Source organism: Danio aesculapii, chromosome 20 (assembly GCF_903798145.1).
Source record: "Danio aesculapii chromosome 20, fDanAes4.1, whole genome shotgun sequence".
Classification (NCBI taxonomy): Eukaryota; Metazoa; Chordata; class Actinopteri; order Cypriniformes; family Danionidae; genus Danio; species Danio aesculapii.
In genome coordinates, this window is record NC_079454.1 from 9063997 (window position 1) to 9091193 (window position 27197).

General features: G+C 39.2%; 2 protein-coding genes across 4 annotated transcripts in view; one reads left to right on the forward strand and one right to left on the reverse strand.

The window, feature by feature from the left end:
• The window catches only part of ralgps2 (Ral GEF with PH domain and SH3 binding motif 2), a 218037-nt gene that overhangs the window by 37338 nt on the left and 153502 nt on the right, over positions 1-27197 (reverse strand). The window lies entirely within an intron of this gene.
• On the forward strand, positions 903-26058 carry angptl1a (angiopoietin-like 1a). Of its 2 annotated transcripts, none has more exons than XM_056480837.1 (5): positions 903-1279; positions 16005-16895; positions 20830-21023; positions 23061-23331; positions 25084-26058. In XM_056480837.1, exons 2-5 carry the CDS (start codon positions 16106-16108, stop codon positions 25269-25271), a joined length of 1443 nt encoding a protein of 480 aa, XP_056336812.1. In that variant the 5' UTR covers positions 903-1279; positions 16005-16105; the 3' UTR covers positions 25272-26058. The 2 variants fall into 2 exon arrangements, with proteins under 2 accessions (XP_056336812.1, XP_056336811.1); XM_056480836.1 differs by having other exon boundaries at positions 903-1262.

Genomic DNA, 27197 nt, shown 5'->3' on the forward strand with positions numbered 1-27197 from the left:
AAAATACATATTTTAACACACAAAAAATACATTAACTTTTTTTTTTTTTTGATGGGGCCAGTGGAAATTTTGCCAGGGCAAGTAAAAATCTGAGTCACTGGCCTGACTGGACCAGTAGAAAAAATCCTTAGCGTTGAACCCTGCATTGTCTTAAAATTATTAAGTAAAGTGTGCAAAATTATCAAAATTAAGTTAAGCAAAGGTTACATTCAAGTTACAAGTTTACTCGTTTTATGTAAAGTCAATTTGTGGCTTTTAGGGCAATGGTTTTACTGCTGTTTTTAAGTGCCTAATCTCTTTTTGTAGTGTGCCGAGCTTCCTGAAGACCAGACGACAGTCAAACACACAAACATTCGTGACTGCACCCACACAGAACTACAACTATTAATGTACACCAGAAAACAAGGCAAGAACATTCTGGTGTCACAGGGCAGATTGTTCAAACACACGCTCCACTCCTAATCCAAATGACCCTCGGTTTCCTCCTCCCATATTAAACAAACATCTGAGGAGACATGCGTGGGAAGATCATTATCTGTTGGACTTGAGCTGTCCTCTCGAGGCTGCTGAAAGCATGTGCGTTTAGCGAGACCACAGACCGCAGGAAGAAACGGTGGAGTCCCTTGCTGCTCTAAGCAAAAGCAGTCCTCTTCATCTGCACACAGACCGCAAGCCCATTCTCCCTGAGTTCAGAGAGATCCCTCTCTCCCGCTTGCTGCTCCCTCCCTCCTACTCCTTCCCTGAAGAATGAGAGATTTGAAGGGAGGTGAAATTTTAGAAGGGGTCGAGTTATTTTGTCTCTATTTCAGCACCCGTTACATCACATGAGGGTTAGGCCCTTCCCTCCAAAAAGGAGAAGGAGAAAAGGAAGAGAGAGAGTAAGAGCGAGAGAGAGAAAATAATCCAGGTCCCAATCCCCTCCATCAACCCCTCCCTCCCCATCCTTGGTGAAAAACTAGAGCTGCTGTCCGAGAGTTTCTCAGTCTCGGCAAAGCTGCTGAAGTGGCTCCAGAGCCATGCCACTGTCCCATATCCCGTAAACCCTTGGACAGGAGCTCGCTACTGGGCTGAGCAGGGTCCCGGACACTGGGGATACAAAACCCACAGGAGCTTTGAGGAGGAGGAGGAGGCCTTAATATCCTGGGATACAAGAGATGTATGCAGCTTTAAGGACTTTCAGAGAGCCACTGGGAGAATAAGGAATCACGGAAGACATCAAGAATCAGAGGACCTCACGAGGATCTCAAAAGAGAGAAGCAAAGGTCAGAAAACACCTGGGGTAATAATTGCAAGCTCTTGTTGCATTTTTATTCATTCAAATACTTTCAAGCAACAATCTGGAAGTTCTCCGTTGTCTCCGTTTGACACACATCTTTACCTGTACGTTCGCTGCCCTTTTTCTGTTTCTCTGAGCAAACTTTTCCATCTGCTGGCCTGTGAGCTCAGCCAGGGTACGGGTGGCCTAAGAGGTCCAGTCAAAGGCTGCATTTACACTGCAGACCTTGATGGTCAAATCAGGTTTTGTGTCTCTATCTGATTCCTTTTGACGACCCACTTACATCTTTTAAAAAGTAAACTGTATCTGATATCTGTATTTACACTACATACGGCAAAGACTAAGAGACCTATTAAAAAAAGTGGGCACTAACTTATAGCTATCATAATAAAAAGGCACCTTCATTCTTGTTTTTGCGGTTTGGTGTCATATAGAATGCTTAAGCACTGTGTTTGTTCTCTCGACACTGCTTTCTATCCTTTAGATGGTGGATGTTGAATTCTCTCTAATGCATTAACTTGAGCTATGTGACAATATAAAATCTTTTTTTGTCCTTATATATGAGATTTGCAGTTTAGGACTTCAAGCAGGACTCTTGTTCCGAGATGACAGCACCATAGTTTGCGACAGTGTTATTAACTACCATTTTAAATTGATGTATGACTCCCATTGACACTGACAGGTGAAAATCCAATTATACCAGCCTACATTGCAGACAGGAAGGCACATTTCTGATTCACAATGGATAAATTTCCATATAGGAACGAGGCCATAGGGACGTTCCAAGAGTTTGAATTTGATTACCATTGCCTTCCATCAAAATCCAGTGTGGGGAAGTAGGACAAACATCAAAGGCATAGACTTGCCCAGAATTGTGCCTCTTGTTCTGTTTGTTTGCCTTTCAGATAAAAAAGATGGGTTTGACTCTGGGTGCTTTCTGGTCCACTTCAAGGTCATGCTGAAAGGAGCAAACGGGTCTTCATGGGTGTGTTTGTTTGCTTGGTTTAGAGCTGCTCTCTCAGCATGTTCTGAGCCTGATACTCTCACAGAGATTTCCACTGTGCTATCTCAAACAGAGCCGACTACTCTGAGGCTGGTCTCTTGTGGCTTTTCTTGAACTTCGAAGGCTGTATTTGGTGGTTTTGGTCTTATTTTCAGGACTGGAGTTGATAGATCCCATTGTAGCATGGTGTAGATGGATGTTACTTGGTTGCCTGGTGCTCCTCATGGTTCCTCTGGATGAAGCGGTTGGGATTTTGGATCTGTTTACCGTTTTATATGGGATAAGGGACTCTATTCATGAAAAAAAAAAAAATCGGTTAAGGAAAACAAACTTACCAAGACAGAAGATCATTTTACGCTAACCACTTCCTCATGTAGAAATGTCTACATTCTCACGTTGTGTACACACACTCACAATCACACTTCTCTCTGGGCATTTTAAAGACTAATCACAAAGCTAGTGTGTGCTGTAGAACCATTACCCATTATGCCCTGCTGCTGTCAGACAAATAAGGAACCGCACAAATAGAAATCAAACCCAAATGTTGTCAATAACGCTACAGATGAAATGTGCACAAATGCTATTGTGTAAAGGAGCAATAACAGAGCACATGATTTATTTAAAAAAATCTAAGATAGTGGACATAGTGGAGCATAAACTGAGATACACAAATATGTCCTGTGCGGACAGATTATGCAGACGAACGTAATGGCGAAAGCAAACCAAATGGCTGCAATGTGAAAGGTTAGCAAAATGAATGTTTCCTCTGGGGGTCGTAAAGCTTACTAAAATCCGCTTGCAGAAAAAGAAGCCGCACTTGGATGAATTTCCACGTCGTTACTCTTCATAGAACATTCCGTGCTGAAGTGTTGGCACATGGTACACCTGCACTGTGGCACATGTGAAATGTCTTATATTTCTTGCACAAGTCTGTCTTTTACACCCATTGGATTATTACCCGCTTCTTCCTCTGAAATTACGCATATGGAACATTTTGTAAAAGACCCTAAAATTGGAAGGGGTATGAAATATCTGAATGAAATAGAGGCAACTGATTCAATGCTCAAAGTTTCAGATTCAATTCTCAAATCCTGTGGGAACTGCAGATGAACGGCAAACGCATTGAAATAAAATTGTAACTGTTATTGATTTTCATTAAGCACGAGCATGTGAATATTTAAGCAGCATCATTTTTGTCAGTGCATTCAAGGAAGCAGAACCTCTTTTGCAACTGATCCTACAACTATTTGCTTTTTATAATGGAAATATTAGTGTTCAAATATTCTAGCAATACCAATATAATACTTAAAAAGAAACTGTAATCCCAAAACATCAAAAGTAACTCCTGATAGATAGCCCACTGAAAAATTGAGGTTTGATTGTGGACCAGGTTAAATTACTTGCACTAAACCAATATTTTAATACAGCCTTGCACATAACACAGATAAGAGCCAACACTGCTGCTCTTTCAGTCAGAGCTCTGTTTATTGTCGTCCTTTCAACAGGTTAAAACCGAAGAATACAAGCATTGCTTGTTCTCATCTGCAGCACAAAGATAATTAGAAACACGTGAAGATGACTTCTGGCTTTTTACAAACACACACACATGGTTTCAGGAGTTCAGGCTTCCTTCTTTTATAGTTCTCTGTCATTTTATCAGCCACAATATGCTCCGTGTCTTGGACACATTTTCCAAAAATGACATTCTCGATATCTAAGCCCATATTGGCCCGCATTTTCATTCGCATCTGCTGAAAACTTATTAACTTTACCCTAACTGCAGCCAATAACAATTCCTAAATGGGAGAAAGAGAGCGATTTAGAGCTTTGAGAATAAAGTGAATGCAAAAAAGTACATGGTAATCTTTTCAGTCTCAAGTAGATCTCTATTCAGACTGATTGGTAGGAGGCAGTATACTTGCATGAGCAGAGATTGAAACAGATATGCCTTCGGATGGCATCATGAAGAATGACTGATGGAGTTTCTATTGATTAGAGAAAGCCGTACGAAAGCAAAGTGTTTTAAGTTCGAAGTTCTTTTTAGATTTTGAACATTCATATCTGTTTTTCAAACCCTCTAAGCTTTTGTGTTTCCGTGATTGCTGAATTTAAGGCAAAACTATTTTATTTGCTGCAGATTTCCTGCATATTTTAGGCATGATCACGTCATGTGACATCGCATTCAAAGCTTGTTTGAACTAGGCCTCATGAGTTATATCGATCTCTAAACTTCTATATGCAGTATATGCATCTGTCATGAAAAGCCTTCTCGCTCTGTCACATACATGCGCACACATATATAACAACACGGACGAATGGATGCTCTTCCAGCTGGAACACAGTACTGGGAAACATCCATACACACTCATTTACACACATACACTACAGCCAATTTAGCTTATTCAATTCACCAATAGCTTATGTCTTTGGACTGTGGGGGAAACCGGAGCACCCGGCGAACACCACACGAACATGAGGAGAACATGCAAACTCCACACAGAAATGCCAACTGACCCAGCCGGGACTCAAACCGGCCACCTTCTTGCTGTGAGGCGACAGTGCTAACAACTGAGCCACCATGTTGCCCAATGTGTATATTTTTAGAGCAAAACTAAATAAATGCTGCGTTCTCTCATGACTCGCCTGTTCCCACACTTCTAGCAAGTTTTGAGAGGAAAAAGAGCTTGTGGGTGGCATTCAGAACCAAGGTCTGAGCCTTCCAAACCACGTTCAATGAAAAGCTGCTTTCTCTAGGAAAGGACTGCATCTTTCTCCTGCTCCCCCCCCCTATTTTTCTGAAGCTGTGGGCTCCAAACTTAATTAAAGTTCCCACATGCCCAGATCTCACTTCATAAATTTATTACATCATGCCCTGCTGGTCGCCATTCTGCCAACATTCATTTCCCTCTGCACTTCTTGGGACGGAGGTAACTTGGGGCATGTTTTCCAGTCTCCTATGACATCTTTGCCTTCTTCCTGGCTGTCTTCCAATCTTGTTAACTTTGTCAATGTGTCCTTCTGATTCAACAAGAGTGTCTCTAATAAAGACCCTTTCGAGTTTTCTGATCACCCGCCTGCTGAAAATTGCCACAAATTGCTACCATGTTGAAAAACGTGGCTCTTGTGTGACGCATTTATTATGCAGACTCGAGATAATAACAGAAAGCTGCTGCTTGTGTAGTCATCTTACTCTCATGATGCTCCAACAGTCGGAACTTCACAAACAACAGCAGGGAAAATTCCCTACAGACGGTTTACCCTCAAAGCTTCTGATTCCAGCTGTGGCGTCTCCTGCATGCTAATAAAGTCAGTACGGTCCCTCATTTGTCTCGTTCTGTCATTTACATGCTCATCTGTCACGTTGTTCTTCTTTTTTTCCAACGTTTTCTCCCATTATGGAATAATTCTGAAGTGCGTTTATGTGTTTATTGGACTGGCTGCCTTCATCTTGGAAAAAAGTCTGACAGCCAGATGTGGAATCCTCAGAAATGTTATTAAAAGATCTCTCAAGAAAAAATAAAGCAGATAAATTAAAAAACACTTCTCACTGTTATAAGACATCAGATTGAAGAGAATGGCTGTGTTAAAGGCCACGATATGTTTTATTAAGTCAAATTAAAGAATAAACTGGAGTGATGTCATTTTGAACAAACTCAGGGCAAAATAAATTTGTTTCAGGGAAGCGTGCCAAAGGGAATTTTCCAGAAATATCCACTTTGGTTTGTAAATGCCGTGAAACTGCCTCTGGTCAATGGAGATTTTGAGTGGGTGTGGCTCTAAAGTCCCGCCTTCTCTGACTTTAAAACATTTTGCTGTATATCCTCTGTTCAGTCTGACAGGGTGAGATCATCCGTGAGAAAAAAAAACACTTAAGAACTGCTTTATAACAATTGGAAGTGGAATTTTTAATTAAAGTAACTTTTTAAGGCCCAATCCCAATTCTATTTTTGTACCCCTACCCCTTGAAATAGAGTGTGAAGGGGAAGGGCTTCAAAATTTACCCCTAAGAAATGGGACACTACAACACCACACACGTCATCATATGATGTCGCAAGCTCTTGTTATGAGATCGACAATGGTGACTGCTGTAGATATTCCAGTTGCATTATTTTTGGTATTTATCTTCAGGAAATCACTGAAGGCAACGGTATCATGTTATTATAACGATTTAATATGGCAATAAGCTTGTAGCTGTACTGTGCATTTACACCCTGGCCATATTCATCTATGTAAACACACAAAAACAACATTAACATTATAGCAGATACTGTAAAAAGCTCATTCCCAGCCACTAGACTTTTCTGACAGGGTATTCGAGTGTCATCAAGTGACAGATGTGAAAGTATGTGATGGGAACGCTATACAAGAGTTATTATTATGGATTATAGATAGCGAAATTTTGCGTTTTGGTTTTTTTAAAGCATGCCGGTAAAACATGAATGCCGTTATGAATGTATTAATACATGTGCTTGTTTGTTGTAAAAATTCTTAATACTACCAAAAAAATACAAATTTGTGCATCTCTCAACTCACGTATGCAGCCATGTTGCTGTTGTATTCTGGGAAATCTTTGTACCGCTTGGTTTCGAGTGTGGTCCTGGAAAATGTCCATTTCAAGGGCTATCTAGCTCTTCCCCTTAGCCCTAGGCCTTCAAGATGAAGTGAATTGGGACATCCCTACCCATTCACGTGAAGCACAAAAAAAAAATTGGGCCTAAAAACATGTTCCAAATTTTCTGCAGTAATGCCAAAGAAGAACCATTTTGGGTTTCACAAAGAACCTTTCAGTTAACAGTTCTTAAAATATAACTTTGTTCTTATTTAAAAAAAAACAAAAAAACATTTTAAACAAAAAAATGAATAATGTTCCACTATAATGGACCTGTTTTTGAATGACAGAACACTTGATGCCAATAAATAACCTTTATTCTTAAAAGTATACTTTATTTATTTAAAATGTGTCATATTGTAAAACGTCTTTAATGAAGTGTATGAAGTGATATACAGTTTCAAAGAAATGGTTGGTCAAAGTCAGGGTTTGTTGTGAACCGCTAAACTGCCAAAGTAATTGCAGTGCTTCTATGTAACATCTTGAGTTATAGAACCACAGGCTCGTGTTTTAAAATTTTATGGAGCTAGTTGTTGGGTTGACTAGCTCAGATCCTGTTTCTTTTAGAGCCCAGTGACTAATCATATAAACCTAAGATCGACTATCTTGTGGAAACAGCTCCATTTATTAGAATGTAAACAGCATACTTGGAATTTTATTAGAGACACATCAGTCAAATGAGGCTGAATTAAACATGATTGTGTTTGTTGAGAATCTTTTGGTTCAACATTTCCTCACAGTTTTGTCAATTCCCACTGTGAACAGTGCATTTATATGCTTCATATCCTTGTCTAAACTTTCCAGCAATAACCTTTTCTCTCATAAAATACGTTCAATCTGACACTCAGGACTCCGGCTAATAAACTTTGCAAGTAAAATAAGGACTTTATGGTCCTATATTAAAGCTTACTCAACAACAGTACAAACACCCTTAACAAAACACCCTATATTACCCACCGTTTTCTTGTTAACTGCTTAAACGATTCTCAACTGCCCAATCAAAGTCTGAGTTGAAACAGCTGACCAAACTCTTTAAAAAGCAAGTCAATGCTGAAATCAAAGACACTTGGGCATACATCCCACCAAAACAAAAGCTCAAACTCTTTTACTCACTTCAGAGGAAGTCACAATAATGTCATGCCAGACACCACAGGCTGAAATGAAGAACTGGGCGCTAAGCGAAGAGAAGAGAGAGAAGCAATGAGCTAATGACTGGAGCTCAGCTCCAAACTCAGCACAGCCAAGGGAAAATCAGCTTCTGGTGGCCCACCAAAGCACACCGCATGCATGCAGGACAGCCAAAAACCATCCACCAGTAACTTTAATCCACTGGCTGGATGATTAGATGAATTGACGAGGAATGATATAGTTTTTAAAAAGGAAACTCTGCTTTATTTTTTAAATAGGCTCATTTTACAAATCACCTATGTTAAAGAGTTGAGTTTTAAAATATAAATTCAAAAAGGCGGCAACACCAAAGATGCCAATTTATTAAATTAAAAGGGCTAATCCAAGGCATGTAACGTTTCGAGCATATGGCTCTTCATCACAGTAAGTTGCTCCTTTTTGTACACTTCCAGTTGAGTTTTTTGTACACAAACAGCTGAGTTTTGCCATTTTTGAATCCCTTCAGCAGATCTCTGGGTCTGGCGGGAACACTTTTAGCTTAGCATAAATTATTGAATTGGATTAGACCATTAGCATCTGGCTTTAAAATGACTAAAAGTTTTTCAGAATTTTCCCATTTACAGCTTGGCTCTACTGTAGTTACATTGTATGGTAAACCATGAAACATAAAGAACATAACTGATTATTGCACCTGAATGAGAGTATACGCTTACCAGCCACTTTTTAGGTGAACCTTACTAGTACCGGGTTGGACCCCCTTATGCCTTCAGAACTGCCTTAATCCTTCATGGCATAGGTTCAACAAGGTACTGGAAATATTCCTCAGAGATTTTGGTCCATATTGACATGATAGCATCACGCAGATAATCTATTGGTAAAGGTGCTCTATTGGATTGAGATCTTGTGGTTGTGGAGGCCATTTGAGCACAGTGAACTCATTGTCATGTTCAAGAAACCAGTCTGAGATGATTCGCACTTTAGGGCATGGCGTGTTATCCTGCTGGAAGTAGCTATCAGATGATGGTTCTGCTAAAGTAGTGTATATAGTAGTAGCTGAATATAGATCGACTAATAGGTAAAAAAAATAAAAGTTTAAAATCAACTGTTAAACTCTAGGTGACTTGTGTGGTGTAGTGTTCATTTAAAGACTTTCTTCACCATGTACTTGCATATTCAGGTTCTTATGAATCCAAAGATGCAAATACAATATAAAAAGCATGCTGATGTATACCTCTAATCCAATAGAGTGCTATTAAAAACACTGGGTGACATTTCAAATCTACATACTGGAAGTTCGGATGACACTTACTGTAGAGACACTGAACATATTAGATGACAGAAATTATGAAGATGGAGCAGTAGAAAAAGAATGAGAAAAAATTGGCAAAGTTGGCTTCCAGGACAGGAGTGTAAACAAAACTCAGGAGCTATCCCTCTCTGTCTGAGCGGAGTTTCACAAAAAACACTCTTGAGGAATCAAAGTTTTTGGCAGCACACTGTAAAAATATGGAATAAGTGAGGCTTTATTACTAAAACAAATGTGTCCAGGCAAATACCCATCTTTTGGGTATTTTGAAGATGGATAACTGGGAAGACAAAACAGAGTGAGGAAAAGATGATTTCAGTGATGATCTGTAAAATGAACCAAGGGACCCAGTTTAACTGAGGTTTGTTTGTACAGCAACCTCTGGTCATGAGTTTCCATAATGATACTGTACAGAGTGCTTCACACATGCTTTTCTGGGACTGAAATTTGTAATGAGGCATGCACTGATCAAACCTTAGAATATTTGTGTGTGTATTCGCATTTCTTAATGTTATATGTATAATAAATGTCTTTTACTTTCACTTTTTCTAAAATAAACACAACCTTGGGATAGCTTTCTTGGTATGTCTTTGCAACATGGTTTGGCGACAGCAACTTTTTTTAAGATTCCTTGCTATGGTAGACATAAACCTAGCACATTTTCCCCAAAGAAATACAACTAGCAAAGCCGAATAACCAGTTTTGATTTGGCTTTTCAATAGTGTAAATATAGACCACCATCTTTGTTGCTTTTTTGTGTCTTATGCAAAGATATCATGTTTATAAGATGCCATGTCAACATATAAGAACTATTCAAAAACACTTCTTAAGTTCCTAAGTTCTTTCCACTGATCAATACTGTGCCTTGCTTTTTTATAAAATACAATAACTTCTTTTTGAACAACCCATAATTCTGCCTAATGCAGAGGAACCGCTGGGATTTAGTGTTTGACAGCCACCATGACTGATGTTAGCGGAGTCAAACCCAATGAAAACAAGAGTGCGGATTATATGTTCATGTGCTACGCTGGCTGGTGACATCATAACAGTGATACTGACTTCGTAAAAACACCCGAGGAACCCAAGGGTATCACAGCAGCCGTTCTGGAAGCTCTATGAATTATGGCTACCAACAACACATGAAGAGCCAATTGGCTGGAACAGTAGAGGGTCACAGCTGTCTATACAGTACATCAAAGGTAAAGAGGATGATGGAGTGAATCATGGGAACAGTTAGTTTGTTGTATAGAGTGTGGAGAAGTATGACTCAGAAGGGTGGGAATTGATATGTGGAAACTGGGATCATCGTAGTGCAGTGGTGGTACTAAGTCATAGCCGAATAAAGAGCCAAGTTGACAAAGGCCATTTTAAAAACTAATTACATTAATCTAACTTGCTAGATAAGTGATTGTTATAGGTAAAAGAACACTCCACACAACTTCCCTAGCATTTCTTAATCCATTCAATCGATCTCCGGTTTTGAGGGGAGCAGTTTTTGCTTAGTTTAGATCATTAGATCGGATTAGACAAGGGGTTCTCAACCTTTTTCACTGCGGGGCTTACTTCTTTCTCTGATCAATTTTTGAAGGCCCACCTGTCTGATATTTTCTCTAAAATGCTTGTTTGAAATGTTCATTTAAACCTTTATTTATTAACAAATAATATATTATATTATATTATATTATATTATATTATATTATATTATATTATATTATATTATATCATGTTATATTATTATAAAATATATATAAAATATATTTGTTGTGCCTTCTATTATTTTCTATTATCAGCATTTTATTAAAAATATATAAATTAATTAAATTTAATTATATATTAAGAACTAAAACTATATTATATATAATTTTATTTTTATTTTTTTTAAACATACACAAATTTAAAGAGAACCTCAGGTCAACAGGGATATTGCAAAACACCAGCTTCTGCTTTAAACTGGACTAACTGAATTTCTACTATTAAATATCTACTATTCAAACACCCTAAATCTGTTGAAACACGTCAATCTGATTATTATTAATGGGAGATCGCTGACAGGAACAGAGCACGTTCCTGCCAGAGCGCGTCTCAAGCTCATACGCAAGTTTATTTGACATTCTATGGCAAAAATGGAATCAATCCTCCCCTCCTGTATGGGTGCGCGTCCGTTATAAAACACTCACAGGACATTAACTTGGACAACTATGCGAATATATTAAATAGTTCACACTAAAATACACAAAGAGATGCTTTTACTTTCACTTCACGCATAGTTTGTAAATGAACTTACGTGTACTAGTTGCAGACGTGATCGTGAGGCTGTTTTTGCGGCGAGTTTGAAGTAATCAATCAGAGAACAGGAGAATGTGCCTTACTTCGATCATTTTAATGTAGCATATTATAATGAAATCCAAAAATTATAGTATAATAATGAGAGCTAATTTTAATCTCTCGGCCCACCTGCAGTATCGCCGAGGCCCACAAGTGGCAAGGTTGAGAATCCCTGGATTAGATTATTATCATCTATAGCAAAATGACAAATGAGTTTTGATAATGTTCCAATTTAAAAGTTGTCTCTTCTGTGTTTACATCATGTACTAAGACTGACAGATAATTAAAAGTTGAGTTCCTAGAGCGAATTCTGATTCAATGATCTATGTTAAGCTAAGCTAAAAGTGATCCCACCAGAACTGGAGATTGGCTGAAAGGACTCAAAATTGGTAAAACTCAACTATCTAACTCTGGAGAGTTGAAAAATTAGCATATTTTCAAAAAGGAGTGTTTCTTTAATGGTATCTTTAGAGTAAGCATGAGACCTTTGGGTAATTCTGAGAGCTCAGAGGAGGGAGCAGACCAGTGATACTGAAACTTGTTATGACAGCTGACAAAAAAAAATGTTAATATTTACATTTATACATTTGGCAGACTTTATACAAAGTGATATTTAAATATACACTTCAAGAATTTACAAAGATTATGTGTTCCCTGAGAATCAAACTTATAACCTCGCAATTGGTAGTGCAACGCTCATTGTGATATAGCCACAATTGTCATGTTACAGCCTCTATGAAAAAAAAAAAATAGTTGTTTAGGTGTTGATGTCAATATGTTAGTCTTAAGGTTATCTATAAGCTCCAAAATGGAAACAAAATGTACAAAATGTACACAGCGGTGGCCAATCTTGGGCTGCACTATTTGTCATTAACACTTGACCTACCCGCTTTAGTTGCCTCGGTTCACTCCCATTCACGAATTCTCTTGAGTGGCTTCATGGAACAGTGTCCACTGGATGTGCACTTCAGAACCTTGTCGGGAAGTAGTAGGTAATCCGAGTACTTCTCGCATACCGTTTTTCGAATACTATGAATTCGGACATACTACTTGGCTTGCGTAATATTTTTAGTGTACTATATAGTATGAAACTATGTGATTTCGGATGCACCACTCGTCCTGGAAGACCCCAATAAGACTCACCGGATCCAGCTAATCAAGCTCTAACTAGCACACTAGAAACTTCCTGACAGGTGTGTTGAAGCAAGTGGGGCTAAACTACCACCCAGGACCCAATTTCGGCACCCCTGATTTAGAAGATATAAATATTCAAAACTTTGGGTTTGTCACTCATCAAATCTTTTGACTAATCAAATTCTCTCTAGTATTTGATTTTCCCTGTCCCATTCCAAAAAAAAAGTGTTCAAACTGCAGGTCTGCCAAAAACTTGCAAATGTAAGGAAATGCACGATAGCCAAGCTGTAGATTTGAATTTCACTACGGCAAGCCCCAATGGGCCACATGCATAATGAGTCTGTATGCAGGAAACACTGAGAAATTGTGTCCATTTTAATTTGGTGAAGAGTACTGTATAGGAGCTGGGAGATATAATGTTATATTGATACCTTAGAGAACATATTGTGTGTAGCCTATGAGCAAACACATGGTTGTCAAAACTTTATATTAGCAATGGTGAAAGGTTGAGAGACTGTGTAATGGAGACAAATGCAATCCTCCATTTTATGGCTGTAGGGAGGGAGACAAAAAATAAGTAAATTAGAAGGTAAGAGTTTTCCTCTCAATCCCTCAGGTTAGCATTCCGCTACCACTACGTCCTGAATCGTTCTGTTTTGGCATGGGCCGACATTCCCACATCTGTTCTGGATATGTTAGCTGCCCATTAATACGCCCAAGCCAAAATATTTAGAATTGTTTTTCCTGTGTGATTGCGAAAAATGACAGAAGGCAATCCAGATGACTTAGTGTCCGTTGATCGTTAAGGATAATTAGGTTGAGCGAATCGAGTCCCTGAATAAGAGACTGAAGCAAAGTGATGAAAACTGAGATAGACACAAATGGAGACAAATCAGCAGGCTTTTGGATTGCACAAGTTCTTTTTTTCCCATGAAGTCAGGTGTCTTGTTCGGCAGTTCAGCCAAAAAGGATATTATATATGTGACCCACTTTCTTTGCTATAGCCCAGACTTTTTCTTTAAAGCCTTGTCTTACACTCTTCTCACATTTTAATCTCTTCAGTCCACATACCATGCTTCTCAAAGTCTGTTGCCTGCAGTTTCAAATTGCTCCACCGTGTATGATTAGTTCATGCCCGATTAGTCTGCGCTTGACTGTGGGTTTCATTTCATTTTTTGCAAAGAACCGGTCATTTTTAAACCCACCTAAGAAGCATTTTAGGTTAACCTTAGTTCATTGACTACATCCAGTTAGAACAATACAGTAGAGACTTAAAGCAAAGAAATACAATGTTATATTAAAGCAGGTTAAAATTAAAAGAAACTGTGGATGAGAGCAGAATAGCAAGCCAATTGGGGTCATGATCTGTTTGAGCTATACAGGTATGAACATAGAACGGTATATTCCTTTTAGGCATGTCCAAACCTATTCCTGGAGTTTAGCTTCATCTTTAATTCATTACACCTCAATTAATTTTTTCAGATTCAGGCCAATTCAGGCAAATTTTTAGGCCAGAGTCTTAAAAAAACCACTTCAATATTTGGAAATAAGCACATTTTACAAGTCCCCTAGAGTTAAATAGTTGAGATTTACTATCTTTGAATCCATTCAGCCTATATCCAGGTCGGTTTGGAGCACGTTTAGCTTAGCTTAGCATAGTTCAATGAATTAGATTAGATCATTAGCATAACACTCAAAAATGTCAATCTAAAGCTTGACTCTACTGTAGTTACATCATGCACTAAGACAGGAAAAAAGAAAAGCTGCTATTTTCTAAGTTCTAGGCTAATCAATATTTCTAGGATAAGCTAAGCTAAAAGTCCTCATTCCAGACCTTAAGATTCGATCAATGGATTCGAAAATGGTAAAAGTCAACGGTTTAACTCTAGGTGACTTTTGAAGTAAGCCTATTTCCAAAAAAGTGGAGTGTTCCTTTAAAGCTTGCTGGAGTTAAACTCTACATGACATTGGCCCACAAGGAGTAGGATTAGATACCACTAACTTACAATCTATAGCATATGAGGTCATAGTAGCATTTTTATTGAACTCCCTTTCCAAATTAATATGTCAGCAACACATTTTTACTGCGACAATTTAGTGTTCCAGTAGAGCTGACATGGAGAGACAACTGTACTGGATCTGCAGACACATCTTTAGTCTCGCAACGGCACATATGGTGAATTTGCTGACTGTGAAATGTGTCTCTGTATAAACAAGGAGGGGGGGACCGGAGCAAGCACATCTAGGTGTTGATGAAAAGCAGAGCTCAGCATGAAGGGAAAGGTGATACTAGGATTAGAGGAGCCTAAACCTGCTCCTGGAGAGTGCTGCTATGCCAAATACTGAAGACATGCTGGGGTTCTCAGAGTGAGAGATTGTTAAAAACTGAACCCTGTAGGGTGGGATACACAGCAGGATGTACGAGGAATTTTGATCCCCTGAACCCTGGAGAAGTGGGGTGGGGGGATTACATGATGTGAGTTACAGAGCAGGAGGTACAAGGGTGGTTGAATGGTTATCGTCTACGCTAAAGATGGGTTTGTGTATAGCATACCATGGTGATGACATCAGAGTAGGGATGAGCTGCAAGCAGAGGATATCAAGCATCTGGGTGTGGGCATGTGTTAGTGGAGGATGTGAATGATCCAATGTGTGTTTGATTTAAGTGTCTGAGACAAGACTGAATAGCACAGCAGGGTGTCTGAGAGAACAGAAGGGGTAAAGGTTGTACAGCATGTTGAACTGCTAATACACATACTTTTCATGGCGGCCTTCTATTAAAACATTGAAGGAAACAAGAACAAATACTCTAGGGCCTTGTCTGAATTAATGACAGCCCCTGTGGGCTCCTACTGTGCCACATAAGATGCTGGGTAAAAGACTGCTGTGGTGTCCACATCAGCACATGCCCAGTCTTCATCCACTATTAAACAAATAATCAGCTATGTAAATTCATCATAGAGTCACTCCCCCTTTGGCTTAGAAAACATGAGGTTCTTGTTGTGGTTAATTCATTCCATGGCATTAACAAGCTAGATGACTTCCACTATAAAATCCTTTTTGAGGCAAAGTGTATAGACCTCAAAGTATGTGTCTAGAGGCACATAAATAAATGTTAAACATTACTGCAGTATGTGTTAACACAAACATAATGAAACTTTTAAAGATAAATGATTGATGTTCATGATTGTTGACTGATGGCTGAATTTCTTTTTCCGAACAGGTGACGCACTGGATTACCTTTCTTCTAGTGTTCCACTGGTAAAACAAGCAACAAGTAAAAAAGGCAGCCAAAAACCCTGTGAGGTGATAACAGAAGTAATCATGAGAGGTGTAACGTGGTGCATGGGCATCATGCTCTACCTTTCCATTAGCTTGTTAGGCAAAGGCCACTCAGGAACTGGACTTCTGCATTCTCGACAAAGGCGGGCACCAGCAGATGACTCCAAGAAGTGCTCCTACACTTTCTTGATGCCCCAGCAGAAGATCACAGGTCCAATCTGCGCATCTGCAACTGGGCCCGAACCAGACAAAGACCGTGTTACACGTATGGACATTTCCGATGTGCGGGAGATCCTATCCAAGCAACGAAGGGAGATTGAAATGCTGCAACTAGTGGCAGATGTGGATGGGAACTTGGTAAATGAGATGAAACTTCTGCGCAAAGAATCTCGTAACATGAATTCCCGAGTGACACAGCTGTATATGCAGCTGCTTCATGAAATTATCCGTAAGAGAGACAACTCCCTGGAACTGGCGCAGCTGGAGAACCGTGTGCTGAATGTCACCACAGAGATGCTCCGACTAGCCTCCCGATACAAAGAGTTGGAGATGCGTTTTGCAGGTCTTGCAGGCACAGTCAACAATCAATCTGTGCTCATCGCTGCCCTGGAGGAGCGCTGTCTACGTGGTTATGGACGTCAAGATCTGCCAGCTGTTCCACCACTGGTGCAGGTGGTGCCTGAGAGCATTCCAGCCAACAACAACAGATTCACTAATGAGATTCAGAGAGACAACAACAACAGAGCATTTCCTCGAGGTTCACGGATGGACACCCCAACACCTGACCCACTGGGAATTCCACCACCCCCACAGGGCACTCTTACTGCAGATGGTAAGTTAATAGGCAAATGGTGACAGAATAACTTGACATCTTGTGCTGTATTGTGAATGATTTTGAAAGACAATTGTTTAATTGTTTGGCTTCATTTAATGTGGAATTCAAGTGAAAATTTTTTTTTTTACGTTTTGAAGGGCTTCTTTAAATGAACGATCTTGGGGTAGTTACAATGTCAGGATTTCAGGGAAAATGTTCTATCTTTCTATGGTGTAAATTTACATTTAACAGACATTTTCATCATAAGCGAATCAGACACACAAGGACAACACACCATGAACGCACACCTTGAGGTGTGGGTTGCCCGGGTAGCAGTTGGGGTTTTGGCAGTGGTTCTCTGGCCCTCCCTGCCTGCACACTTTGTAAGTCTTCCTTACTTAACACACCTGATTCAGATCATCACACCCATGAGCCATCCATAAACTGATCCTTGTATGAAATAAGAGAGACATACAAAATGTTCAGGGCGGGGGGCCCGAGGACTGGAATTGAGAACCACTGGGTTTCAGTGACTTTCTCAAGGGTCTTACCTCAGCCATGGTATTGAGTGTGGATGAGAGTTCCAGTTATTAACTCTCCCAACCTACAATCCCTGCAGGTGCCAGGACTTGAGCCTGCAACCTTTGGATCACAAGTACAAATCTCTGGCCAGTAGGCCATGGCTGTCCTGTGCCCTGTAATATCACATATTTCTGTGGTAGAAAACCAACAGTTAGTACAGATCCATTATCCTTGTAGATAAGTAACATGTTTGGGGGACAAAAAAATAATGTAAGTCTTGATCTGATCCAACTTCCCATTCTGTCACTTGCCTCTTTAGGCTTTTCCAAGAACTTTGGTGACACAATGTTAAATTGACTGTTGGGTATCAGTCCTGTTTGGAGTTAATGATCTCCTATGTGTTCCTATGAGCAGCATTGGGATCTCATCTTCCTCAAGCATGAACACACAGACAGAAACAGCCTGTGCAATGTTGTAATGCCAAAAGTTACTGAGACAAATCTCAGAATCATCATTCTGCTCCTGCAGAATCCTCTCTGACAGCCCATGAAAACAAAATATGAGCTCACAGATTCCTGAGTGAACACGTGAAAACATGCACTCACACAACCCTCCAAGAAAAATCTGAAGCAGATTAAAGAGGTGGGTCAGAGAAAAGTGAAATGGAGGAACTTTTAGGTTAATCTGAACTGGGGTTCTGAATGTCTTCTCAAAAAATGAATCAACGCTTATCCATCCATAGAGCATAAGGATGCAGAAAAGAGACGCTGCTTCTGCTACAAATATAACATTTTAATTTGCATGATAATGTGTTTTAAGAAAATTGTTACTTCGAGAAATGAGACAAGTTGCTTTTACATCAAAGATTAAAAGCATCAGACCTGAGACAGGCACTAAGAGAAAATTGTGTCTGTGTAAACAAACAGGATAAGTACTGCACATCCCACTAAGTATTCTGCTTTAGCCATTATTTATGTCTTCTAAAAGACAAAGTGAGAAGCATAATTTGCTTTAAAAAATCATTCTGAAAGATTTTTTTTAATTACAATTAAATTAAACTTACAACATGCAGAACACTTTTAGCTAGGCTTAACAGTATATAGGTCCAACATTCAAACCAGCATCTTTAGTAGATGCATGTTTTCCCAATTATTCAATTTTATTCAATCAGCAAAGCAGGTTTGTTTGAGTTTGTTCTCTTTCCCTCCCTCCCTCCCTCCCTCCCTGTTCGTAGCAGTATAAGGTACACATTCAGGCTGCCATTTTCAAGACCACATCCTTGCTTGACAAGTTTTACAGCCATGTAACTGTCAGTAACAGGCCAAACCATAAAACACAGCTTTATTGTACACACAGATGACTAAATATTAAATAGAGATCTACTCATGTGTGTGTACTGAAAATGAACCATGTAAAACTATTACTTCAAAGAGAGTTATGGATAGTGTGACCTGGGGGAGAGGTAAACTCATACTCATTTCATGTAAAGATAACATCACAAGGGCATCAGCTCTGGCTTACGTCATAGAACATTATAAATTTAACTGTCTTGTCAACAGGATTCTTTAGGCTACCTTTCGCGGCACATTTCAACTGACACCGACATATTTATTAGCAAATGATTCTTGGTGCAAGCTATCATTTTTATTATTAAATCTATTATGTCTTAATAGAGTCTTAAATTGACATTTACAATTCTCCAGAGAAGCACATACACTTTTGTAAGACCCCACACTTGGCAAGCCAAATATGCAGGCATGTGCAAGAGAAAGATGGTGGTTTTGGACTAAAGCCTTTAGCGATAAAGTCTTCTGTAGGTGTATAAATATCACAAACCTCCACAAATACAGTCTCCAGTGGGAGCTTTCTCCAATTCCATGTCTCTTCCACATACCCACCCTTCACAATAAATAATCTCCACTGCATATCTAGCAGATCTTCAATCTTGACCCAAGACTTAAACAATGATAAAATCTCTGAGAAACGTTCTATAAGCAACAGGCTTCAACTTCCAGTCTCTAAAGAAACCAGATTCTCTTGCGACTGACCGCTAATGACAGCTCACTGTAGCCCACATCACCCCCAAAACACAGAAAATTATAACCACGGCTGACCATAGCAAAACATTCTTCTAACCTGATTTTTGGCTGATGAAGATGTATCATTACTGGAAAAAAACTGAAGCTACTTAAAAAGTACTTTTGGATGACTCTAAGATGCAGATCTGTTCAAGGGTCCTTCTGGACCTATGCAGAGAAAACCCCCACTTAAAGTCACCCGGCACAATGCCTGTCTGTATGAGCTCAATAGCCATCATTCATAGACAGGCGGTCAGGGCTACACTGGGACCTGGCTGGTTAACACAGCTGTTCCAGCACAGCTAGAGCTACTGAAGAACTACCCCTCAAGACAGGAAACTCCTCTTATACAACACACCGACCATAACGCCCAAAAGGGTCTTTGGCAGAGGGGAATCTCTTCTTTTTTTTCTTTATTTCTCTGGCTCACCTTTATATGACTGATAATGATTTTAGCTTAAGTTGAAAGTAAAGACGTAAAAGAAAAATAAGCGGAAAATAACCAAAGGAAGAGGGAGTCGCACAAGGCCTAAGCTGGTGTCTGGGCATGGTAACTTCATCAGGACCGAGCAGGGTATTTATCTTTCAGCCAAATCTGGAGTGCTGGGAGATCTTGTACTCGGGATAGAGACAACCATTCCAGAGCTCAAAAGACCTAGCAGGGAGAGCTTTCAGTTAAGAAACTAAACTGCTCTGAGATGCCTATTTCAAGTGCCCAAGAGTTTATATGATCAAAGCAGGGTTAAAGGCACTGATATAGTAGTAAAAACTGCATCAATGTCATTTCAAACAAAATCAGGATGAAACGAAGTTCAGACTGAAATTTAATTTGTTTCAAGAGTTAACAGCCTTTAAACTACTATTGGTACTTTAACATATAACACTGATTAATTGCATAACATCATGTGAGAAATTGACCCTACTTGAGCTAGAGAATACTATTCAGATATTCAGGATCAACATAACCATATTATTACAACTTGCATCACACAAAATAAGCAAATGTGCCTTAACTAATTCCTGTGCTAGTCAGAACACCAATAGGGATAGTAATTTACTCAACCTTCACTTGTCCCAAACCTGTTTGACTTTCTTTCTTTTGTTGAGCATAAAAAATATATACTGAAGTATGTTAAAAAACAATATCTATTAACATCCGTAGTATTTTTAACAATAAACATTCAAACTAACTCCTAACTATCAAACTAAAGGTTTGGAACTATCTGTGGGAGAGTAAGTGGTCACTAAAGTCACATTGTGAATGCAAGATGTCTTCATGAATGTCTCTGTACTGCTCCAGATATTTTATACTTAAAAAGAAGCCCATTTGCATTTCTCTGCATTTTCCACAGGCCCGTTCAGAGACTGTTCCCAGGTGCGGCAGGCGGGGCACAGTACCAGTGGGATGTATCTGTTGAAGGCAGAGGGAAATGATAGACTGATTCAGGCCTGGTGTGAACATAAATTAGACAATGGAGGCTGGACTGTTTTTCAGCGACGAAAAGATGGCTCGGTCAACTTCTTCAGGAATTGGGAGAACTACAAGGTATGGACCTACATAATACAGACCTGAGTAAAATACAGATTAATGAAAGCACAAAACTAAGACAATATGTCTGCAGCACAATCCCCTCTTACACTAAACTTTACCAGTATGTCTAAATATCTAATAAGCAACCAGAAAATAGGGCAACCTCTGGAGAGATTCCTACTATATGCAATCCACCTGTCCTACTGCACCTAACCCAATCTGAGCTGGGATCAAACCGGCAATTCTTTGCATGGGAGTAGGTTGCTTTAACAAGGAGGCTAAAGACCATGGCATCTAGCATCAGTCACTAGAGCACCTTTTGAGGTCAGAGAAGTAAGGTTTACCTGCATAGTACTTCGCTAGCTGGCCTCAGTTACACTCACCTCCATAAACCTCACTCCCATCCCGGACGAGCCCCCTTGTGTAACTCACCGGCCCTACTGCACCCAAACCGCTTTGACCTTTGATCAAACCGGTGATTCTTTGCATGGGAGTTTTTTGTTCTGACAAGGAGGTTAAAGACCATGGCATCTAGCATCTGTCACTAAAGCAACTTTTGAGGCCAGCGGAGTGAGGCTTACCTACATAGTACTTCGCTAGCTGGCCTCCGTTACACTCACCCCCATAAACCTCACTCACATCCCGGACGAGCCCCCCTGTGTAACACACTGACCCTACTGCACCCAACCCACTTTGACCTGAAATCAAATGGGTGATTCTTTGCATCTGTCGCTCGAGCAACTTTTGAGGTCAGAGGAGTGAGGTTTACCTGCTATTTTCTAGCTGACCTCTGCTACACTTACCCTGCAAAGAATTGCCAGTTTGATCCCAGTTCAGAGCGGGTTGGGTGCAGTAGGACTAGTGGGTTACATATATGCATCTGCATAATTGCTCCACATCCATGTCATGTGTGCAAGCGGAAGTGTGAGATAGATGGAATGTGTGATGAGATTTCCAGTAAGTCCTGTCAGTGATTTATGTGTTCAGACTTCTCTGTCATTGACCATTTTAGAACTGCTAAGGAACTTTATTATTATATATTTTTTCTTTGTTTTAAGTGAATTTATATCTATTTAAGTACAAAATATAAACACCATGTTTTATATTGTACATACCTGCATTCATATAAATTTGGCTGCATAGAGCATGACTCTCATGATTAAATTTGGCTTTATAAAATTATCCAGTGTCTCAAAAGAAGGCCACAATTGTTCTTGAAAAACAAAACAACAGCCTGACAATTGACAGCTGACAATATTTGTAGTATGTTTTTTTTTTTGAATATGTGTAAACTGTACTTTTAATTGAAGATGTTTAATATCACAGTTTTAGGTTATCATACACTGAATAAATAATAATTATTGGCTTATAAAATAGCCATACAGTAAGTTTGATAAAACTGGTGAACAATAATGGATTATGTTTTATATTACTATTTATTTATATAACTCATTAAATATTTCAGGGTCACCTACTATATTATATAACTCGAAAACATGTTTAGCTATGAATTTCATAACATATTTTTACAGCATTAGTGCTGCACAGGAAAAGACATTTATCTTCAGTTGGGGAAACCAAAGCGCTATAGCTGTGATATATAGGAGGCTTGAAGACCCAAAGAACATAATTCAATCCTTTTCCTGAGCAATGGACTGAAAATGACCATTTTCCACTTGTACATTGTGGAAATCAGTGGAAAAATCCTGTTATGTCTTTATAGAGCAGTTCTCAAGTTCCCTGCAAAGTCTGTCCTGGGAGTGTGACTTCACCGATTTAGTCAAAGTTGAGAGTGTACACTTGCCAGATGAATAAATTGTAAGTCCACAGTTGAAAGCCTACTTAAGAAACATACCTCAAGTCCTCCTCCCTGACACAAATAAAATGAAAACAAGTAGAATAACTGCACACAGTTGGAGGAAACCACATAAATCCACTAAAACATTTAAGACTAAGGTAAACTATTTCCATTGGAGAAAAGATCAAACTTCAGTCACATACTCCATCTTTATTACGGTTTCTCTCCGTAACTCCTCTCCTTCTCCCACACAGAAAGGCTTTGGGAACATAGATGGAGAGCACTGGCTGGGATTGGAGAACATCTATAATCTAGCCAAGCAGAGAGACTACAAATTGCTGGTAGAGCTGGAGGACTGGGTTGGGAAGAAGGTGTATGCAGAGTACAGCAGTTTCCATCTGGAACCTGAGAGCGAGGGATTCAGGCTAAGACTTGGCACATACCAAGGAAATGCAGGAGACTCCCTCACAAGTCACAATGGAAAACCTTTCACAACCCTTGATCGTGATAAAGACGCCTTTACAGGTCAGTTGGTACCAGCAGTCAGTTAGAATAGAACAATTACAAAGGAAAAGGTTGGGTTAAATTCATAAGTGTATACCATATCTACACTATGTTGGAACAGCTAGAGCAAAGTTCTGCTCAGAAATACAGGAACAAAATCTGGGGACGAATAGGGTGGTACCTTTTCAAAAGGTATACCTTTGTAGTACTTGAATGGGGTGGTATCTTTACAAAAGGTATACCTATGTAGTACTTGAATATAATACTTGAAATTTAGACACTAATGCATTGTTTACAGTTCGGTAGGTCTGAGGTATGCCAGAAAGTTTTGATCCATGTTTTTTATACTCAAAGAAAAGAGCTGTATAACCAGTTCACATACTTTGGCAACTATGACAGTGGAAACAGAAATAAATGTGTACCATATTGTACTGTAACAAACTATTGCTCACTGGAAATGAGCCAACATATGTACCTTTAAGGTGATACCAATTTCACCTTTTGCTACAAATGTACCTATTGAAAAGGTACCATCCCAGCAACCACAGGTTTCGTCTTCCCTAGACATTTCTAATGAATCTGAATACCTTAAAGCTCATTTATCCAGGACAGTGACCTTTCAGGAAACAATTGGAACAGCTTCCAGGAAACAATTTTAAGCTAGAGACTGAAAAAAATTAGCAATTTGTGTCCATACATCATAAACAAACCTTGGCATCAGTTTGGCAAGCAGAGGTTGGTTGCTTATGTCATACAACACTGTGTTGAATCCAGTGTAGACAATCATCAATTTTTTATTTGATGGCAAATGTAAATGTAAAATGACAGTGTACAGATCTGCTTCCATTTAATTCACAATTTGGAACTGTACTTGAATTAATCATGTCTCTAACAGTAAGTTTAAGTGGAATTAAAGTAAGTGAATCAGAAGAAAATTGTTCTGCCAAACCAATGGATTGCATTCTGCCCCCTATTTGGTTTGATGCGCAATAGGCACTTTGTTTCATACAATATAAACAGTCTTTAGTTCAGGAGTGTCCAAACCTGCTACAACCTCTAGGACAGAGGAGCCCGAACTCAGTCCTGGAGCTCCAACTTGCCTCAACACACCTGCACGGATGTTTCTAGAAAGCATAGTTAGAGCTTGATTAGCTAGCCCGGGACAGAGTTTGGGCACCCCTGCTCTAGGAACATCCTAGAGTTTAGATTTTCGGAGAAGGTCTTCATTAGCGGTTTCAGGTGTGTTTAATTAGGAATAGACTAAACTCTGCAAGACAGTGGCCCATCCAGGAGCAGATTTTCAGACTGAGCAAGAGGCTGTCAACATTTGATCATTTACCCTCTTAGTCAGTATTTACTATCACTTACATCAGAGGTCCTCAACCCTGATCCTGATTATCTATCTTCCTTCAGAGTTCAACTCCAACCCTGATCAAACACAGACAGGTAAGTTTGATCAGGGTTGCAACTGAAATCTGCAGGAAGGTAGATCTCCAGGAACCGGGTGAGTGACCCCTGATTTACATCATGCCACAATCAGTGTAGACAGAATTACTGTTTGGAATAAGTCTTACAGTCTTAAGTTGTGGCATGGAGCTTGCACCTGGTGTCAGCAAAGTACAGATTTGCTTCCTTTTGATTCACAACTTTATTAAAATTTAAGTAGCCAAACGTCATGGTAAGTTAGAAACATGATTAAACTAAGTCATATAGAAGCAAGTGGGTTCTGTCAATCCAACTCATTGTATTATCTTTATCCACTCCTCTCCAAAGGAAACTGTGCTCATTTCCACAAAGGCGGATGGTGGTACAACGCATGCGGTCAAACAAATCTGAATGGCGTATGGTACTCCGGTGGTGTGTATCGCAGCAAATTCCAGGATGGCATCTTCTGGGCAGAGTACGGAGGCGGGTACTACTCGCTCAAATCAGTCCGGATGATGATCCGACCAATAGACTGAGGTTCACCTTATGACTTCACCCTCATATCAAATCTGAATGAGTCTAAATTGCTTGAATGTACTCACGTCAGCACTTATTTATAATTACACATTCATGTTTATAAGGACTGATATTAGCACACTATAGTTGTCATTTGTCCCTGATGATCAAAACACACAAAAAAGAAGAGTGGAAGGACATGCGCTTATCCAGATGACTTATGCGAATCGATCCATCCAAATACAAAGATGACGATGTTGTGAGAAACTTGAAGCTGGAGTTGAATGACAACATGATAAATTTCAGCATCTTCATGCCCTTCTCACAAGCCTCAATATCAGTCAATTTCTTCTGCCATTTCCTTGTTGTTTGAACCTTAAAGCCTTAATGACAGTTTTATTTTTCAAAGATTGTCACAACTAACAAAATTTTGGCCACAAGCTTTGGAGGTTTATCTGTACTAATAAGGACTGGCACTGGGCTGAACTGTTCATCAAGCCAGGAATAGTCTGAGTAACGTTGGTGTGTAAATATACTTCATGTTTTTGTATTTGTTTGTCTTTGTAAGAGTTAATTTAAGAACTCACCTCAAATCTCCAGTATTCATTTATTTATATATTAGAGACCTGTATTTATAATCATCCAATCATCTATTTATCCCTGATTAAGATGTACCATTGTGCCTTCGACAGTTACATCTGATTCCAGGGTTGTACTAAGGAAAATGAAAGGGACATTTGCCCCAGCTTTGAAAATCATCTAGTTTTTCTTCAATAAACATTAAACTTATTTTCTTCCACAATACAATATATATTTTTTCAGTGAAACAGAAACAAGATAAATGTAGGGCAGGGCATGATTTCAAATACTGGGAGTTGACTGGACTGTGAAAAGTGGACATTAAATAACATAACAGAGCCAAACCAAATGTGCCAAAGAAAATTGCCATTAAAGAGATTGTGGCTTCAGTGCAAATATAGCAAAATTATTGAATTTTAAAAGGTTTACATTTAATAAATAAGATTAAAATTCATATACATACACATTTTTTAAAAAATGTGCACCAACGAACTGGTCATATGACCAATATGACCATGATTGAAAATTAGGTAAAGGGGTCAATTTTGTTTAGTCAGGAAATATGATTTCCATGAACATAATCACATATTTCAATCATAAAAATAGAATATACTTCACCGTAATTTCACAGAATTGTCATGTGGACTAGTGTTTGTGAATATTAAACCACAAAAAACAAACCAAAAAAAACATTATTTAAGTATGAAGTATGTTTTGGATCTCCCTTTGAATAAATGGTGTTTTTTACTACACATACTGAAGCCCCTGTGATGTGTTTTAAGAAAGTGCCCTCTCTGTTTATGAGGACACACACATATACACTTGTTATGTTAAAACAAGTATTGTAAAGTCATTTGAGCAAAGAAACACAATCTTCACAATAACAGATCAAATATTGTTTAACTAACCAAATAAGAGGTCTATTAGTAGTGTACAGTAGAATGTAATTCTAAAAGGGGTCTGACTTTGCTTAGACAAAAGTTCTCTCACTTAACAGAAATAATGTACAGTATATAATATAAAGTCATGGTGCAGTGGAAAAGAATGTTCTTGCAGGACTCCCAGAGTTCATCAAGATCCCTTGGATTCATCTTCAATGCCTTCTCCTTCATCTTACCCGAGACATGCTCAATAATGTTCATGTCTAATGACTGGGCTGGCCAGTCCTGGAGCACCTTTGCTTTCAGGAACTTTGATGTGGAGGCTGAAGTATCCTGCTGAAGAATTTGCCCTCTCCTGTGGTTTGTAATGTAATGGGCAGCACAAATGTCTTGATAGTTCAAGGCTGTTGATGTTGCCATCCACTCTACAGATATATCGCACACCCCCATACTGAATGTAACCCCAAATCACGATTTTTCCTTTAC